Raw genomic sequence first — 13,218 nt, 5'->3', positions numbered from 1 at the left:
TGGATCCCACAAAAGTGGTCTGCGGGCTACAGTTTGGCAGTCCTGTTTTATATATGTATTTTGCTGACCGTGGAGTTAGACAACAATATACATATGGATGTACGTTGTTGTATACAGTATACGAGGCATTATATTTCAAAGACCACTTTCTTCATTTTAATATATTTAACATTTCGCGTTTTACAATATTTAATAAATTTATTTACTAAATACTGTTTTTGCAACTGAAAATTGACTTTCAACATTTTTTCAGCTATAATGTAACTAAAAAAAAAAAACAAACTACCGCCGAAAGTTAGAAATAAACTGGCGAATATGAATATATATAAAACCCAAGTATAGTTTTATACTGTAACAAATATCGATTAAAAGAAAAACATATACATAAATAAACATTTTTTTAAGATTATATAGAAGCTTAATACTTTATACAATTACATATCTTGAGCAAAATTTGTGTTTCATTACCGGGATCATTTTTCATTAATAGTTTTTATTTTATTTTTAAAAAGCTAGCCAGTTGTTACATATGTATAAGCACACTTCTGCATACACAATGTACACACATAATAGGGGTCTACGTGACGAGACAGAATGTTAAATGACAGAAAACGCAAATATCGGAAGGCAAAGATCGAAAATCGAAAGATCTTAAGTCGAAAGATCAAAAAAAAATGGTGCATGGTAAACGGTACATACTCACTTAATTTGCGCGAGCAGGATACAACAGGAACAAGAGGAACATGCTTTTCCTCCCGTATTCTGCGCGCGCACATTAATACAGGAGGAAAAGCCTGTTCCTCTTGTTCCTGTTGTATCCTGCTCGCGCAAATTAAGTGAGTATGTACCGTTTACCATGCACCATTTTTTTTTTTGATCTTTCGACTTAAGATCTTTCGATTTTTGATCTTTGCCTTCCGATATTTGCGTTTTCTGTCATTTAACATTCTGTCTCGTCACGGAGACCGACATAATAGGTATTGAATACGAATTTTCTCAAGAAAACAATACTTCATTTACTGACATTATGTATGAACATATATTTGATTTATTTATTTTTTAATTAAAAAAGGATAGGATATAATGGTATGTATAATGAATACTTCTAAAGTCTGTAGTGTACATGTGTAATATATCTATATAGTCAAGATGATGCAAGAAAACAATGTTCGGAGATTTTTTGTATATTTATTAATGTGCAAAATTTGATACATACATATATTATATCAATACCAATTTTAAAATGACAATTTATATTCAATATGGAATTACACGTTGAAATTCTTGATAATTATTTTTGGTTTCATTTCATCATTTAGTCCATCTTCGCTTCAACATTATCCAAATGAATTTCGTCCATTCTGTTTGACAGTTGTTCAACAGTATTGGGGACATCCACTGGGCTATCGTCTATCTCCTCGAATATTTCGTCGGCGAATACTGCCGACTCGTTCAAATTCGCCAGTTTATTTCTAACTTTCGGCGGTAGTTTGTTTTTCCCAATTTTCTTCAGAATTGGTAAATGAACTGGTTTGATTTTCTGTTTTAGGCATTTCAGGAATTCAGATGGTTTCTTTTTTTCATGTGCCAAGAGATCACTGCACTCTCTTTCCAATTCGCGCTTCATCTTCGCCATACGTTGCGCGCCGTTCCTCAGTTCGTAATTCGAATCAAAATCCACATTACTTGGTATGGTGAAACTGTATTTGAATACGTTTTCCGGGCTCCTACTGGAAATAGCATTGCGGTAGCTTTCTGAATGTTCTTGTTTCTCCTGATCCAAATCTAAATGTATTCGAAAAAACCATTGTCTAGGATGATCAGTCCGTAACGGCGTAAGTCGATTACGGCTGTGTTGATTTTCCTCGGCCATCTCGTTTGAGTGCTGAACTGAGCAAATTGAGCTTCGATGTGGATACGTCGATATGACTTCAAGTTCTGTTGTCCCGTATGCCTTTTATATCCAACCTCAGGTATCCTAAGGGAAAAAAAAGACACGTTAAAGCATCAAGAAAAAAATGAATATCCTTAGGCCGTATCCCGAACAATAAAAATAGTATATCTATATCAAATTACTATTATAGAAAAACTAAGAATATGTTGTAAGAATTAAAAAGTCAAACCACAGGTGGTGGGTCGGACAAAAGCGGTTAGCTGGCCACAGATTGGACAGTTCTGTTTTATTGCAGACTTATTATTTATAAGATTATTTTGCAGACAATGATATCATGTGCATATTTACATATGTATATTTGCTTTATATGTTGTGAAAAAGAGCTGTGCTATCAAATTTGACACCAGTGTCAGATTACCTTAGCTTGCATGTTTGCATTAGATTAACTTGCATTTTTGTAAAGCGATATTTTTGTTTTCAAACAAAAAACAACTATGTTGACATGGTCAAAAAAATTGATTTTCCTAGAATTATTCTCAAACTGTCTAATTATAGTAAATACATAAATATTTTGAGTTGGTGTTTCACAAATTTTTTTATTCAAAAAACACGGATTAATCATTAATAACACTGAGCAACAAAAAAATAATTACCAGAGCGGAGACTAGCCAATCTTTACTAAGTTTGAGCCACTGAATTCGAATATGATAATGATTTTTGTTGGTTGGTGATCGTTTACGAGATATGAGCGTTTAAAAAAATGCGCGATTTTTACACTTTTTTGGCTTTTGCGGTCTTTAACTCAAAATCTAGTATTGTTGTGCTCAAAGTGAGTATTGGAATCAATAGTCAGATGTTTTTTCTATTGATTTTGATTTTTTATTGTTTTAAAAAACTTATAATTAATTGTTTAGCTAATTTTAAAAGTCAAAAATAAATTTTTTCTCCATGCTATTTTGCGTTTATTTGCCCACTTTTTTATTTTACCACGTTTATAAGGATTGGTTTTCTTATAAACGTGGTAACTCAAGTGGTTTTTACGTAAGAAAATATATTTTTGACTTAAAATTCACTAGACAATTAATCATAATTTTTTTAAAACAATATAAAATCACAATTGTAACTTACGATCCAAAATGGCGGACACGGTAGTATTGGCAGTGCAATAAAAAACCGCTAGAATTAATTTTTCATTATTACGCACCTATATTGCGTAATTCTCTCCAATTCCGTTAGAAACACTTAAATAATCTTGGTGGAGGATCGAAACGAATTCCTAAACATAAATTCTTGCAAGTATGATGTACATAAATAGTAAGCGACTAGTACAAAATAGCTCGCATTCACACATATTCAACGTTTTGCATATGCAATTTGGATCCACAAAGTTGCCTTGGTGAACCAAAAACCAACACGCATATCTTCTTTTGTGAGCCGAAAAAGTATTATTCTCGAGAAATTCAAGCCGTTTTGTATTGGCAAACTGGCAATACTTTCATGGCAGACATTTTGAATCATTACCTCAAATCTGTCACCGACGCTATTGTTCACATTTACCGAATAAAACATTGTTTTCAAGGTAATAATTCCAAAACCTAATATTTAGTGTAAGCATGTATGCATTTTTTAAATACTGGTTCTCAAATTTTTTTTCGAGTATTTAATATTTTAATGATAATTATTCTGAAACATGACATTTATTTATAACAGATGCGTATTTTAGAAACACTGGTTGTCAAACTAAAATCTTTAATAAACAGACACTTCATTGCGTAAAAATAAGTATTTTTAAGTAGAATACAAAATATTTTTCTCGTTAATTATTCCAAAACCGTGTAGGAAATATATCACGAACTTGGCAAAAAAAAAGAAAAAATAACAACGATTTGCTACCTAGAACATGTATGTAATTTCAAATACTATGAATCTTAATCAGATGGATTATTCATTACTAGAAGTTTAGGTCAGACGAAACTGCAACAAGTTTAAGCATGTCGATGAGAAGCTTCTTCCAAAGAGCCAATTTCGCGGAAAAAGCCCCCCTGGAAAAAGTTGAAACGACGTCCCCGACAAACGAGAGCCGAACGCAATCAGTTAAACTAATAAAAAGCTTGTGATTAAAATATATGATATACCTCAGCGCCTCTGGTAACCGAAAAGAATCGCAGCTTGGATCCAGATACGAACAGAAGCAATTGCAACGGCTCTTCCTGACGCACTAATGCTTTGAGTGCATACGAAACGCCTACAGGTTGTGGGAAAAGTGAACTTGGCCAAAACAAATCTATTGACCCATCGCGCATTTCAATTTTTGAACAGGAATGTGTGGTGACCGGTTGTCCCAGTGCATCCCGGTCTATATAAACTTTTTGTCTTTTACAAGGTTATTATAAATAATGAAATTATACTTGTCGAGTTAATAAAAATGACATATACGATGTAAAAATTAGAGAAAATTGTATTCGCATTGGCTGGAAATCGAACCACTGGCTACATACCGATGTACTATCAGCTACGGGTTATCCCCTGACACATGTTTATGCTCTGTTTATTCATGGAACATATTTATGTATGCGTATACATGGGGATTAAATTGGTCAAATTGATTTTTTTTTATATCGGAATTAAAATGGAAAATATTCTTTGCATACACCTCATTGAGTTTTAAAATATAAAAAACCATGTGAACTGTATAAGAGGTATGTAAAAAAAATAAGCTTATTTTTGAAAAAATAATTATAAAAATATTATGTAAAAAATTAAAAAAGCGCCGCAGGCGAAAATTATTAATGTAGCACTTAAATGTCCCGTATCAATGCTTGACAATTATGGCAACCCTACCCATAAGCAAGCAAGGCGAGCAATAGTTAAGTAATTTCTTGAATAATCTTTTAATTTAATTTCTCTATTTTTTCTTATCAATTATATAATTTGAAATTTTATGTATGATTACGTGTATTTTTTAGTTTATTAATACCAGTGGAAACCTATAAAGGTCTGTTCATACTTAACAGTACTGCACGGCTTCACCACTGCACGACTCCGTTTCAAATATGTAATTTTATTACATTTCAATTCATATCTACCTACACGTCGCGGTTACGTCACGTTTACAGCAAGTTGGCCGAGTGCAAGGCAAAATCGGTTTACTTATACGTTACAGGCCATGACGATACGGCGCAATATTGCTTACGTCGTATTGTCGAGTACTTACAATATGAATGCATACACGTACATTCGTAGCTACGCGTCAGAATACAAGACAGCAAAAATGTTTCGGCGTTTATCGAATGAAAAATGATGTATAATCGCGTTGTTGTTGGAAGAAGAAGCTCAAGAAGGCAATAAAAAAGCACGGAGGCATTTTGATGTGCATCCCATGTTAAAAAATAGAAAAACCGAAGGAGAGCTTTGGACACTGTATAAGGAGCTTGTGGATGATGGACAAAAAATTTTTAAATATTTCCGTAAAAAATTTAAATTTTTTTTAAATATTTGCTCCAAAACCATGTCGAAAGATTGAACAGGTGTCAACTATCACTATCGATAATTGGTCCAAAACAGCAAAGCTGCAGACTCGTGGCACGTAATTCGCGTGTATATTTCCACGATGGCCAAAAAAACGGATACGATACTGTAGGCGGGGTACGATGTGTTGACCGTATCCCGGCCTAACGAAACACTGTTGTGTGGTTCAAAGATGGGGTCACCAATGTAGGCGGGGTAGCGATGTGTGTTGACAGCGCTGTTGGATGATCAGAAGGTTGCGTAGATCACGTCGGATTAGTACCAATGTAGGCGGGTTACATGTGTGTTGACCGTATCCCGGCCTAACGAAACACTGTTGTGCTAGTTTTATAAAGTTTTATTGTTTGCCTATGGTTGTACAAAGGTATGGTATTTGTGGGCAAAAGTATGTCGTTCAGCGGTCTCTGGATATGGTAGAGTGTCGCTGGCTCAGCATTCAGCTATGTACGGAAGGTCTCTGGATACGGCAGTGTGTTGCTGGCTCGTCCGGCTGGTTGATCTTCCAAGTCCGCGTAGTGTAGTGGTGGCTGGTCAGGAGCTGTATGTTGACTGGTCTGCTGCTGTGTGTCGACGCTTGCTGCTGTGGGTCGACTGGTCTGGTGCTGTGTGTCGACGCTTGCTGTTGTGGGTCGACTGGTCTTGTTTGGGTTGTACCTCCTTTTATAGTGTTTTTGGAATGCTTGGTGGAAGTGGTTATTGACGCGTACGAGAGGAATTTTGTTTTCGTCGAGGCGTCGAATTTTCTGGAATGCTTGATGGAAGTGGTCGTACGAGCATTTAGTTTATTGATGCGTACGAAAGGAATTTTGTTTTCGTCGAGGCGTCGAATTTTCTGGAATGCTTGATGGAAGTGGTTATTGACGCGTACGAGAGGAATTTTGTTTTCGTCGAGGCGTCGAATTTTCTGGAATGCTTGATGCTGTTCCGCTCGATGTATTTTGTTGTTGCGGAATATTCTCGAAGGTTTCGATGACGATGACGACGACGAGATTCCTACATGGCTCTCCGGTGAGTGTTAGCGATGTGTGTGATTTTGTGGGAATCTTGATGTGTTGGAGTCTATTGACTCGATGGCGTCGTTGTTTGTCCGGTTGTGCTGGAGAAAGTTGTCTCAACAGCGGGTCTTGTGTTGCATGCCGGTCCAAGTCTTGTTCTCTACCAGGTTGCTTATTTTGGGCGAGCTGCGTTGGTAGTGAAGGTTTGTGATGGCTTGGATGGTGCTGTTGTGCAGGCTGCTGTGTTCTGCGTGGAGTCATTCGCGTGACTGTTTTGCTGGTTGTGCTGGAGTTAGTTGTCTCGGCAGCGGGTCTTGCGTGAAGAACGTTGGTTGACGAAGTGCGTTGAGTGCTAGTCTTCGTTGGTTGTGCTGGAGTTAGTTGTCTCGACAGCGGATCTTGCGTGAAGAACGTTGGTTGACGAAGTGCGTTGAGTGCTGGTCTTCGTTGGTTGTGCTGGAGTTAGTTGTCTCGACAGCGGGTCTTGCGTGAAGAACGTTGGTTGACGAAGTGCGTTGAGTGCTGGTCTTCGTTGGTTGTGCTGGAGTTGGTTGTCTCGACAGCGGCTGTGTTGTGTTGGAGCTAGTTGGCTTAGTGGCGATTTGTTTCACCGGTTGTGCTGGAGTGGGTTGACTCAACAGCGGGTTGTGTTGGTAGCTGGTCCATATGTACTTTCACACCATGTTACTGTTTCGGTCGTTACAATGGTAGTGAAGGTTTGTGACGGTCTGGACGGTGCTGTTGTGCAGGCTGCGGCGTCCTGCATGGGCTCATCGAGGTGATGAATCATCGAAGGTGTGATGAGCGGTGCTGGCGGATCAACAGTAGTGGATCCATTTGGTTGTTGTCTCCGGGTTGCGTCTTGTTGTGGCGAAAGCTGCGGAGTTGTTTGACATGGTCACTAGTTGTGGGGACATGTAGCGGACTGCGTTTGAAGTCTGCGTTGAGGGTTGCGTTGTAGACTGCGTTGAAGGCTGCGGTTGCGTGAAGTCTGCGGTTGCTATGTAGGCTGCAATGTGGGCTGCTATGTGGGCTGCTATGTGGGCTGCTATGTGGGCTGCCGTGTTGACTGCTATGAAGGCTGCGTAGTTCAAAGATGGGGTCACCAATGTAGGCGGGGTAGCGATGTGTGTTGACAGCGCTGTTGGATGATCAGAAGGTTGCGTAGATCACGTCGGGGTCACCAATGTAGGCCGGGATACGGTCAACACATCGTACCCCGCCTACAATACGTTGACGGATGTTGCTGTAAGGTATGAACAGGAAATGTCGGGTACTGCTGTAAGCCTGCCGTGGCGTAAACGTGACGGTTGGTATGAATATACCCATACAAAATGTACCAAAGAATACTTTTCGTACGGCCGGATACCTGCTGAAGTCGGTACGTGCTGACTAGGTATGAACAGACCTTAATTGGTCTTTTGTTATGTATTTTATTATTTGTTCTGTTTTGAAATTAATAATGTTGGTTTTTAACTAGTACCACCGAACCCTTTTATTATGAGAGCCAGAGACGGAGTGGTGATAGCGCTCCGAACACGGCCGAGTTGGTCCCAACTCGCAGGATGGTACCCGAAACTCGCAGACCATGTCGCAGAGCCGCCACAGAGCGAAAGCTATGAATGTCTTACACCGTATGATAAGTCCAGGCGCCTTCCGTCGCAGTAACTAACAGATATTTCGGAGTTGGTGAATCCGTTTTCTTAAAAAAATTAAGCACTGAAGAACTTGAAGCGGTGGCAAGATCGGAATTTCTATGTTTTTCTGATTTTAAGTGTTGCTCAATATCACACTTTTTTTTAATTGTTACCGTGTGTTGCTCTCTTTTTGAAAACGGGACATGAAATAAAATTCGACGTCCTGAAGCTGTGCTTGGGGCCAACGGGACAGGCTACCTAAAAACGGGATGGTCCCGTTCAAAACGGGACGTATGGTCTCTTTAGGTATGTAGAGTTGTCGGTGCGCCGAGTTGGTGAGCAATGGCTACGTCCACACTACCGATATCTACACCTGATATTCTCGAATTTTCCATATACAGTTGCCATATTGCAACCTGTGGTTGCTATTTAGGAACTGGTTATGGAAAAATTCGCAAATATCGGGTGTAAATATCGGTAGTGTGGACGTAGCCAATGACTACATGGTACCAAATTTAGACCAAATATGTCACTGAAAAAAAATGACCCCTTACACGAAAACCATGTGAACTGTATAAGAGTAAGTAAAAAATAGCAATGCGAGGGCAAGTCGAGGGAAGTGGTTGCTGTCAGAGTTGATGGAGTGCAGGGACGATGGAGTGCAGGCTTTGTCTTGGACCAGCTCCAGCCGCATCTTCCGTCTCCATCTTCGGCGATCCTCATCCAGAGCGTCTGGAGCAACGCATTCGGACCTGCTGTCAAATTCAGGTCGGTGCTGGTTACAGCTTACAATTACATACATATTGTGGTTAACTCTTCTCACCGCTTGATCCTACTTTTTTCCATCTGCAGGTCAAAAGAGGCGATGGGCTGCCAGACAGGGTGTGTCTTTCGTGTAAGACCAGTCTGGAATTGTTGATCAGCTTTCGAAAGGCTTGTTTTCGAAACAATGAATCGTCTCAACTGAGATTAGACGATTGCTCAAAGATCAAGACTGAAGAAGTTTTATTGGAAGATTTAATATGGGACGATGAGCCTTCGCAATCGACAATTCAACGAAAGAATAGTGAAATGTGCTTAAAGTCATTTCCCAGTGAATCTGAACTTATTTTACACAAAAGATCACATCCTGGAGAAAAGCTGTTCAAATGTGATATTTGTTTAAAATCATTTATTCGAAAAAATGGACTTGTGTCACATTTAAGATCTCACAAGGGGGAAAATACTTACAAGTGTGAAATTTGTCTAAAAACCTTTACTAAAAAATCTTTCCTCGATAACCATAAAAAATTGCATGTTGTGATAAAACCACATAAATGTAAAATTTGTTTAAAATCATTTATTACTAAAACTAAACTTGTGTTACATTTGAGATCTCACACAGGGGAAAAGCCATACAAGTGTGAAATTTGTCTGAAGTCATTTACTCAAAAATCTAGCCTCGGGACACATACAAAATTGCATGCTGGAATAAAACCACACAAATGTGACATTTGCTTAAAATCATTTATTTATAAACTTGGACTTGTGTCACATTTGAGATCTCATACCGGGGAAAACCCATACAAGTGTGAAATTTGTCTGAAACCATTTACTCAAAAATCTCACCTCGTTACACATAAAAAATTGCATGCTGTGATAAAACCACACAAATGTGACATTTGTTTAAAATCATTTATTTCTAAAAGTAAACTTATGTCACATTTGAGATCTCACACGGGGGAAAAGCCATACAAGTGTGAAATTTGTCTGAAATCATTTAGTCATAACTCTAGCCTCGGGGCACATAAAAAAATGCATGCTGGAATATAAAAAATTGTTATTAAATATATATACTGTAAATATTCTTACATATTAGCTGCATGCGTGCCATGATGTTTCTGGCGCCCCCTCTCATTGCAGTTTATTTATATAATAATTTTAAGAGAAATAATAATTGAAAATTAAATACACAGATCTATTATTTGGCTTACTTGTTTTATTTATTTTAAATGTAATAATTTTTATTTATTGGATGAAATTGAGATAATTTTGGTTAACATACTTCTTCCTCCTAAGCCAGGGGTCGGAAAACCGTGGCTTTTTTTCCAAAGTACTCTAAAATTTCTATTTTGAAAGGAAAAATTAATCACGAGGCACTTGCTTACCATTGCATCATTCATCAAGAAGCGCTGTGTGCAGACATTTCCAGAAAAAATTTGCAAAGTAATGGAATTGGCGATTAAGATTATCAACTCCAGTATAGCTAATGCTCTTAATCATTGTCAATTTAAAGAATTTTTAGTTGAAATAGAAAGTGAGGTAACAAGGTACGTATCAAGGTATTAAGAGGAAACATTTCGCTTCCTTATTAACACAGATGAAAACATTTCTCCTTGAGAACATTATTCAGAACTAACCGACAATCAGTGGTGGATCCAAAAATTTTATTTCATGATAGAAGTTACGTCTCATCTAAATCAGTTTAATCCTAAACTACAGGGGATGGAAACCCAAATTTTTCGATGTTAGAAGAAACGGATACCTAACTTATAATTAAATTTCTATTAATAAATAAGATTATTAGTGAATATGATATCGAGTTGTATTCCGTGTTCCTATAGTTTAATTAAGACTTAAAACTTTAATTTTAATAAACAGTGTACTTACCTATGTATATAGTTTATGTAAGTTAAAACAAATTGGCTCTAAAACAGTGGTTCTTAACCTTGTTGGAGGTACCGAACCCCACCAGTTTCATATGCGCATTCACCGAACCCTTCTTAATTGAAAAGATAAAATATGATTTTTTTCAAATCCAAAACATAGATATATATTTTACTGGTGCACAAAATGAACCGCGAATCAACATCACTGTGTTCAAAGAACAAAATCATTAAAACATATGTAATTTTCATACAAAAACATAATAATGAATATTTACTGCAAATCAGTGTGACTTCTGCTGTTGCCTTTCAGAGACCAGTTCAGAAATGCGCGGCTTTACCTTGGCAAGTGCCACTCTCGTGTCATTTTCGCAACAAAGTCTGTTCCTTTTCTTCGTTTTTATGTCCAGCATCCTCGAAAAGGATTGCTCGCAAAGATATGTTGTAACAAACGGTATGAAAATCTCCAGAGCTTTCTTAGCAATAACAGTTGTTGACACCAAAACGTTGAGAGCGTTGTTGTTCTGAAGAGGTGCTGTTGAACCTGGCGCTGCTGAATTTCAATGATTTCATCGAGGTATTCATAATTGACATCTGTTGTCTCAACACTAAACGTGAACGGCTGTCTCACCCATGCTGGATATGACTCTCTTGTAGGGAAGTATCCGTAGAGAGACTTTGCAAGCTCATCTAAGTGCGTGGCAATTGCTTGCTTCAGTTCCGCGGGTACAGAAATGTCTCCGATTCCAGATGCATCTTCGATCTTACTTACACAGTCGTTTAGCAGGGGAAAGTTTGCAAAGTTATCGTTCTCTGTTCGTCGTTTCCATAACGGTAGCTTTTTTTGAAAAGCCTTCAGGTTTTCTTCCGCTTCGATGATGTTGACTCCACCGCCCTGCATCTGGTGATTGAGATGATTGAGAGCTGCGAAGATATCAGCCATGTACGCTAAAATGAGAATGAACTCAGAATTTTTGAAGCAATCTGCATGACAATGTTGGTGCTCTTGCAAAAACAGGGCTAATTCCACACGCACGGAAAAAACACGATTCAGCACCTGTCCCCGGGATAACCACTAAACGTTAGAATGGTACAGAAGTACCTCGAATTCAGAGCCCATTTCTTTACACAGCTCACTGAAGATGCGGTGCCTCAGAGCACTATTTCGCACATAGTTCACGCGGTGACACGACAACTCGTTCACAGATTTTCCGTAAACCGATGATGCGCTCCAGGCATTACGTATACGGCCATCTATTTCTCACCCCGTCTGTTCACCATGATCTCGTTTACTCTGCCATTACGTATGCAGCCATCTCTTTCACAGACCATTTTTTCACCGATAACAGACGGTCTGTGAAAGAGATGGCTGCATACGTAATGGCATAGTAAACAAGATCATGGTTAACAGACGGGGTGAGAAAGAGTTGGTCGTATACGTAATGCCTGGAGCGCATCATCGGTTTACGGAAAATCTGTGAACGAGTTGTCAGGTAACCAGTTCACGCATTCCACTACAATTTTTAATACTTCTGCCAGAGGCAAGGTTTTTGTTGCCAACGCATGCCTGTGCAGAATACAATGCGTAACAATGATGTGTGGTGCATAGGATTTCACTAGCGCACCAAAACCAGACTTTCTTCCCAGCATGACTCCGTCCGAACAAACTGCAGAAATCATATCCCACGAAATACTGTTGTCTTTGAAGAAGTCATCCACAAGTTTCTTCACATCCGCTGCCTTAGTTGTTGTAAGAGGCTTACAAAATAAAAAAAATTCCTTTATCACGTCGTCTTTCACATAGTGCACGAATACAGCAAGCTGATTTACATAGATTGGAAACGTCTGTGGTCTCGTCGAGTTGAAGGCTGAATTTTTCCGGGCTTGAAATCAGATCTGCAACTATGTACTTGAGCCAAGATGTCTTTGCCCATATCCCCTATTCTGTCGCTGATGGTATCATTTGAAAGAGGAATTTGGAATAACTTAACTTCAGCCGCTTTTCCCAGCATGATATTCGCCATCTTCAACATAGCTGGTTTTATGAGTGTTTCACCAATGGAGTGTGGTTTGCCCTGCTTTGCGATCAGATAAGCAACTTCGTACGATGCTGTGAGGATCGGTTGGTTGATGGGTACATAGCCGAGAACAGGCAGAGTAGCCTTTTCATCGAATCTGGCTCTCTTCACATTGAATTTACCGAGCGTTGTGTTCTTGTATTTTCCATCTCCATGCAGCTTAAGGAAGTGTTTTCTTAGTTTTGCCAGTGCTAGACTAGAATTGCTCAAATTGGCATAGCAAATCATGCAGTTAGGACGCTGACTCCCATCTTGTTCCGTTATACATATTGTACATATTCGTCCGACCACGTTCTTTTTTTGCTCGACATCGTTAGTATGAAGGGATTAAAATATTAAGAAAGAAATCACACGACGTAAATCACAGTCACAAGTCGACTACTGAGCGCACCAAATTCCCTGATAAGCCAAGCGATGTTGCGTGATCACCTTCAGACAGTG

General features: G+C 38.6%; 3 protein-coding genes across 3 annotated transcripts; 1 reads left to right on the top strand and 2 right to left on the bottom strand.

The window, feature by feature from the left end:
- Positions 1-1,170: 1,170 nt before the first annotated feature.
- On the bottom strand, positions 1,171-4,159 carry LOC143909420 (uncharacterized). Its single transcript, XM_077427403.1, has 2 exons — positions 4,030-4,159; positions 1,171-1,978 (listed from the first exon to the last, which is right to left on the bottom strand). The coding sequence occupies exon 2, from the start codon at positions 1,871-1,873 to the stop codon at positions 1,316-1,318; it is 558 nt and encodes a 185-aa protein (XP_077283529.1). The 5' UTR covers positions 1,874-1,978; positions 4,030-4,159; the 3' UTR covers positions 1,171-1,315.
- A 4,412-nt stretch (positions 4,160-8,571) lies between these two features.
- Positions 8,572-10,025, top strand: LOC143909422 (uncharacterized). Its single transcript, XM_077427405.1, has 2 exons — positions 8,572-8,822; positions 8,907-10,025. The coding sequence occupies exons 1-2, from the start codon at positions 8,709-8,711 to the stop codon at positions 9,864-9,866; spliced, it is 1,074 nt and encodes a 357-aa protein (XP_077283531.1). The 5' UTR covers positions 8,572-8,708; the 3' UTR covers positions 9,867-10,025.
- Positions 10,026-10,600: 575 nt separating this feature from the next.
- On the bottom strand, positions 10,601-13,005 carry LOC143909078 (protein FAM200C-like). The gene is made up of 5 exons (XM_077426978.1): positions 12,610-13,005; positions 12,230-12,457; positions 11,309-11,774; positions 11,041-11,252; positions 10,601-10,651 (listed from the first exon to the last, which is right to left on the bottom strand). The coding sequence occupies exons 1-5, from the start codon at positions 13,003-13,005 to the stop codon at positions 10,601-10,603; spliced, it is 1,353 nt and encodes a 450-aa protein (XP_077283104.1).
- Positions 13,006-13,218: the final 213 nt, after the last annotated feature.

This window comes from Arctopsyche grandis, chromosome 3, assembly GCF_051622035.1.
Source record: "Arctopsyche grandis isolate Sample6627 chromosome 3, ASM5162203v2, whole genome shotgun sequence".
NCBI lineage: Eukaryota > Metazoa > Arthropoda > Insecta > Trichoptera > Hydropsychidae > Arctopsyche > Arctopsyche grandis.
The sequence above is the reverse complement of the archived record's forward strand: the minus strand, read 5'-3'. Positions and strand labels throughout refer to the sequence as shown.

What these genes read in the sequence shown, in the direction of transcription:
- LOC143909422 (XM_077427405.1), top strand. Translation starts at nt 8,709, where the DNA reads ATGGAGTGCAGGCTTTGTCTTGGACCAGCTCCAGCCGCATCTTCCGTC. An exon ending in GGACCTGCTGTCAAATTCAG is followed by an intron (nt 8,823 to 8,906) that starts GTCGGTGCTGGT and finishes TTCCATCTGCAG; the next exon opens with GTCAAAAGAGGCGATGGGCT.
- LOC143909078 (XM_077426978.1), bottom strand. Translation starts at nt 13,005, where the DNA reads ATGATTTGCTATGCCAATTTGAGCAATTCTAGTCTAGCACTGGCAAAA. An exon ending in GCAAAGACATCTTGGCTCAA is followed by an intron (nt 12,458 to 12,609) that starts GTACATAGTTGC and finishes TTATTTTGTAAG; the next exon opens with CCTCTTACAACAACTAAGGC. An exon ending in CGAGAGTGGCACTTGCCAAG is followed by an intron (nt 10,652 to 11,040) that starts GTAAAGCCGCGC and finishes ATTAAACTATAG; the next exon opens with GAACACGGAATACAACTCGA.
- LOC143909420 (XM_077427403.1), bottom strand. Translation starts at nt 1,873, where the DNA reads ATGGCCGAGGAAAATCAACACAGCCGTAATCGACTTACGCCGTTACGG.